The sequence below is a fragment of the Microtus ochrogaster genome, chromosome 4 (assembly GCF_000317375.1).
Source record: "Microtus ochrogaster isolate Prairie Vole_2 chromosome 4, MicOch1.0, whole genome shotgun sequence".
NCBI classification, from domain to species: Eukaryota; Metazoa; Chordata; class Mammalia; order Rodentia; family Cricetidae; genus Microtus; species Microtus ochrogaster.
The window spans coordinates 5,851,351-5,856,112 of NC_022011.1; the positions used below are offsets into that span (position 1 = coordinate 5,851,351).

The 4,762-nt window shown below is 45.3% G+C and overlaps 1 protein-coding gene across 2 annotated transcripts in view; it reads right to left on the reverse strand.

The window, feature by feature from the left end:
- The window catches only part of LOC101992168 (acylcarnitine hydrolase-like), a 14,559-nt gene that overhangs the window by 1,262 nt on the left and 8,535 nt on the right, over positions 1-4,762 (reverse strand). Inside the window, exons 4-10 of one of the 2 annotated variants that reach the window (XM_005345506.1) lie at positions 3,216-3,349; positions 2,876-3,134; positions 2,047-2,145; positions 1,649-1,789; positions 1,455-1,535; positions 1,080-1,224; positions 402-539 (exon numbers count right to left, since the gene is read on the reverse strand). In XM_005345506.1, the coding sequence (XP_005345563.1) occupies positions 402-539; positions 1,080-1,224; positions 1,455-1,535; positions 1,649-1,789; positions 2,047-2,145; positions 2,876-3,134; positions 3,216-3,349 (997 nt within the window). Of the gene's footprint in view, positions 1-401; positions 540-1,079; positions 1,225-1,454; positions 1,536-1,648; positions 1,790-2,046; positions 2,146-2,871; positions 3,135-3,215; positions 3,350-4,762 lie in introns of both variants that reach the window. The other variant, XM_005345507.1, reaches the window with a different exon arrangement.

The window sequence follows — 4,762 nt, forward strand, 5'->3', positions numbered from 1 at the left end:
GTCCAGTTAGCTCTCTCTGCCTTGTGTTTGTAGATCAGAATGTAAGCTTTAGTTAGCTACTGTCCCAGTGCCTTGCCTGCCTGCATGCTGCTATTCTCCCATCCTTGATTGTCATAGACTCTAACTAACCCTTTGAAACTCTAAGTCCCAATAAATTCTTTTCTCTATAAGCCAACTTGATCACAGTATCTCATTGCAGCAATAGAAAAGTAACTAAGGCAATAGATTATATTTGGTAGGGTCCAGATTCTAATCTGAGTATAACTTTTTGAGGATGGAAAAGGTGCTTACTTATGTCCTCTCCCAGAGCCTTGATTTTCTCGGCTGGACTAAGAGCTCAGTTGCCCATCAGGTACCCACCTGTGACCCCATCCAGCTCATGAAACACAAGAAAGACTCACGTTTTATGTCCAAGGGTGAGGACCCAAAAACAAAGGCAAGCTCATCGCCGTGATCAACTTTCACATGGGCTGGCCTCGTATCTTTGACGTAGCTGGGCACATGACGGAATTCATAAAAGTAGACAGGGGCACGGAAGCCTAGAGGTATGGACACATGGTTACATAGTATTCTCTCACCTGTAACTTTCCTGCCTAACCCTTAGTGATAAGATATGTCGGTATAAAGCTTTCTGGTGTAATAATTGTCAAGTGGCAAGATCTTCTGAGTAAATTGGGGGCATGGAGACCTTAGGAGAGGGTTTAAGGGGAGGGGAGAGGCAGGAAGGGGAGCAGAGAAAAATGTAGAGCTCAATAAAAAATAATAATTGTCAGGTGGGTGGCCCCAGGCTGGAGCACTAGTTCCTGGAAAGCCTTTGGCTAAACAGTGACCCTGGCCTTCCCAGCTGAGTAGGTTTGCAAATTAACGGAGTATCAGCAACCTGTTTCTTTGTTTGTATCTGGATAAGATATCACTTCCCTCTCTTACACTAGAATGAAGAAATACTGATGTAATGGTCCCAGGAGTTTGGTTCCAGAGATGTGATCCAGACACGAGTGGGGACCTGCACACTATTAAGCTCATCTGGAACCCATGGCTCTGAGCTCTTCCCCACTAGGCCTCATCACAGATGTACTCACGTTGAAACTTTGCTACTTGGAGTGCAGGGATTACAAACATGAAGTCTGCCATCATTTCCTTGTACTGTATTTGGAGGGTCTGGGCATCTTCAGTGTTGTTCATATACTCTTCCATTAGCAGGTCACTACACTCAGGAGGTAACATCTACAGCAGGGAATCAGGAAGAATGAGTTTAGGCAGGTTCTTGTTTTGATAGGCAGCAGCCTCAGTGTGGAGAATGTGGCCAGGGATAAGATATGATATAGAGGGAAAGGTATAAGTTCTGGGGTGAGCCCTCCACAAACCATACACACACAGATCTTTGTTTGTAGGCATGCTGTCTGGAAGGATACAGGTGGATTTTTCTATTGGAGGCAGTACTCAAGGTGTCTCACCATCTGTGTTGCTGTGTCCTTCAGAATAGCAGGCAGGGTCTCTCTGGTTATGCCGTTTATTATTTGATCAGTGCCCATTACCTGGGAGAGAGAGGACAATTTTCTATAGTATACGGTGGGATAGATACGGACCAAGTTTCCTCTGCTCACCTTATGAGTCCCCAGACTTCCAGAGAATTGGAACTGAGCCTCACCATAGGGAGAAGCCAGCCATACTCATCATTGTTGACACCAATGATGCTGGGGACGGGGCGAAAATCCACAGCAGTCAACAACTCTTGGGGATGCCTGGGGAAGAACTCTCCATCCACCACAGCAGGGATAATCTTGAAGACCTAAGGGGCATGCAAGGGACATGGAGGCCAATTCTGATGTCCACTGAGAACCATTACCCCTGCCCCCATTTAATTGTCTCAGGATGTTTCTCCACCCCTGACAGAATCTACATATATTAGGATATTTGATATTCATTTTACACACGTGATTAAGAGGATGCCAAACCATGAAGCAGGGGTAATTTGTTTAGAGTTGTAAGGACTGACTCTCCCACATCCCATTGACCAGGTCCTCCAAGTCACACAACTCTCCCGACCTTGTTAATAGCCAGAATCTCCTCTTCACTCTTGTTTCTCAGACAGCGCACCAGGGTCTCTGAGTCTGTAGTCTCACAACCAGATAAGCTGGCCACTTTCTGTAAAGGGATCAGGCAGGAGTTGATCCATCCTTTCAGGCAAGTAGAGGAGTTTTCCCAACCCCAGTCGATTGGCATGGTGCCCAAATATCACGTCACACTTTTTGTGCTGGTGAAATGGAGTGAGTATGGAACTCCCATTTTCTTGTTGCTCGGATGTGACAGCCAGAGGGGTCATTCTACCTAAAGACTTTAAAAAGTAAGCTACGTGTGTTTGTTCACGAGGGCGTGTGACTTCAGGAGTGCCTGTACCATGGTTTCCATGCAAAGATTAGAGGACACCATCTGGTTGCTAGTCCTCACTTCCCATCTTGTTTGAGAAATGATCTTTTATTATTTCTTCCTGACTACAAGAGTCTATCTTATTTGTGACCTTTCAGGGATTTTCTGGTCTCTGCCTCCTATCTCATCCTATGAATACCAGGATCACACACTTGTTGCCACATGCAGCTTTTTGTGGTTTCTGGGGGAATTTGAACTCGGTCCTTATGGTTTTACCTATTGAGCCATATCTCAATCCCATATGGTTCTGAACATGATGGACACTACAATACATGGTTATTACACCCAGCCTGTATAGAAAGAAGTGGATTCTTATCCTTGAATCTCTCAGAAAGTAATGAAAAGTCGCTGTTTCCCACGCTCCTTGTTTCCCCAATTAAGAAAACTCCCAGAGTACCAGAGGGTGGAGGCTGAGGCTGCAGGATCATCAATGGCTGAAGTGACTCACTGTGTAGACCACCTCAGAGGTGTTAGAGATCAGGTCAGGCAGCAGGGCCACCCCACTCTCCATGATGGCTCTGTGGAAGAGTCCTTTGGACATGGGGGACAGAACAAGTGAAGACACACTTGTGCCACCTGCTGACTCTCCAAAGATGGTGACAAGGTCAGGGTTGCCTCCAAAGTGGGCGATGTTCTTCCTGACCCAGCGCAGCGCGGCCACTTGGTCCAGGTAGCCCCAGTTGCCTCTGGCGTGCTGGTCTCCAGTGCTGAGAAGTGGCAGGGACAGGAATCACAGGGATGCCCTTATTTTTCTCAGGTCCCATTGCCCAATCCAGTCCCAGACTTACCTGAAGAAGCCCAGAACACCCAGGCGGTACTGGATAGTGACCACCACCACATCCTCCCTGGCTGCCAGCATGGATCCATCGTACGCAGAAGCCACACCTGCAACCAGTGCACCACCATGGATCCACACCATCACCTGTGGAAATCAAGTCAGATGCCAGGAGGTTCCCACCCAGCTCAAGCTCCACCTGGGTGTCTTCTACTGTACCTAATGCTTTGTCTCAATGTACTTAGACACACAGACAAAACTCCTCAGGACATCCTCACCTGGACCACAGACAGGGCTCTAGTACCATCAGGATACTTGCTAGTCTCTCTGCTTCTCTAAGGACCCAAGTCTGAATTAATGGCTCTAAATCTGGAGTAATAACATCCCCTACTCTCAGACGCCTATGAAATAGAATGAAAAGAGATATATTCATTGGTGACTTTCCTGATTATTAACAAAAAAATCATTGGCACATAGCTGGTCATGGTGATGTATACCTTTAATACCAGAGATCTGGGACCAGGTAGGCTGCCTGTGGACCTTCCCCGCTCTCTGTTCCCCCAGACCCAATTCTCAGGGTCACCCCTAGCACTGCAACAGACCATCTCCCCCCAGCATTCCCAGTGAACACACCAGCTGAGCAGGCAGAAGACTTTCTAAAAATCCAGAGAGGAAACAGAAATTAAGTATCAAAACACCCACCAAACAAAGAGAAACCCAGAAACCAACACCTAGACCTATAACCACCCGAAACCCAGATACCTAGATGCCAGCATAAGAACACAGTAAACAACAGCCAGGTCAGTGTGTCTCCAACAGAACCCAGCTATCCTACCACAGCAGGTTCTAAATATCCCAACAGAGCTGAAAAAAGACCTTAATATGAAGATGAAAGAGATTCTGAGAGAGCAAATGAATAAACTCCTTAAAGAAAGTGAAAAATATAAACAATTGAAGGAAAGAAATAAAACTGTTCAAGACACTAAAATGGTTATAGAAACAATAAAGAAAACGCGAACTGAGGGAATCCTGGAAGTGAAAAGTTAGCAGGAACTACAGAGGCAAAGTTCACCAACAGTATACAAGCGATAGGAAGAGAGAATCTCAGGCTTCGAAGATACAATAGAAGAAATGAATACATTGGCCAAAGAAAATGTTAAATCTGAAAAATTCCTGACACAAAATATCCAAGAAATCTGGGATACTGTGAAAAGAGCAAATGTATGAATAATAGGAATAGAAAAAGGCGAAGAATACCAAATAGGCCAAAGATCTAGAGAATATCTTTTTTTTTAATTTGCTTATTTATTTATTTTTATTATGTATACAATTTTCTGTCTGATGTGGGAGTGATTTCTTATTAATAGAGAAACTGCCTAGGCCCCTTGATAGGCCAACCCTTAGGTGGATGGAGAAAACAGAACAGGATGCTGGGAGAAAGAAGCTGAGTCAGTGAGTCGCCATGATTGTCCCACTCCAGACAGACGCAGGTTAAGATCTTTCCTGGTAAGCCAGCTCGTGGGCTACAAAGATTAATAGAAATGGGTTAGATTAATATGT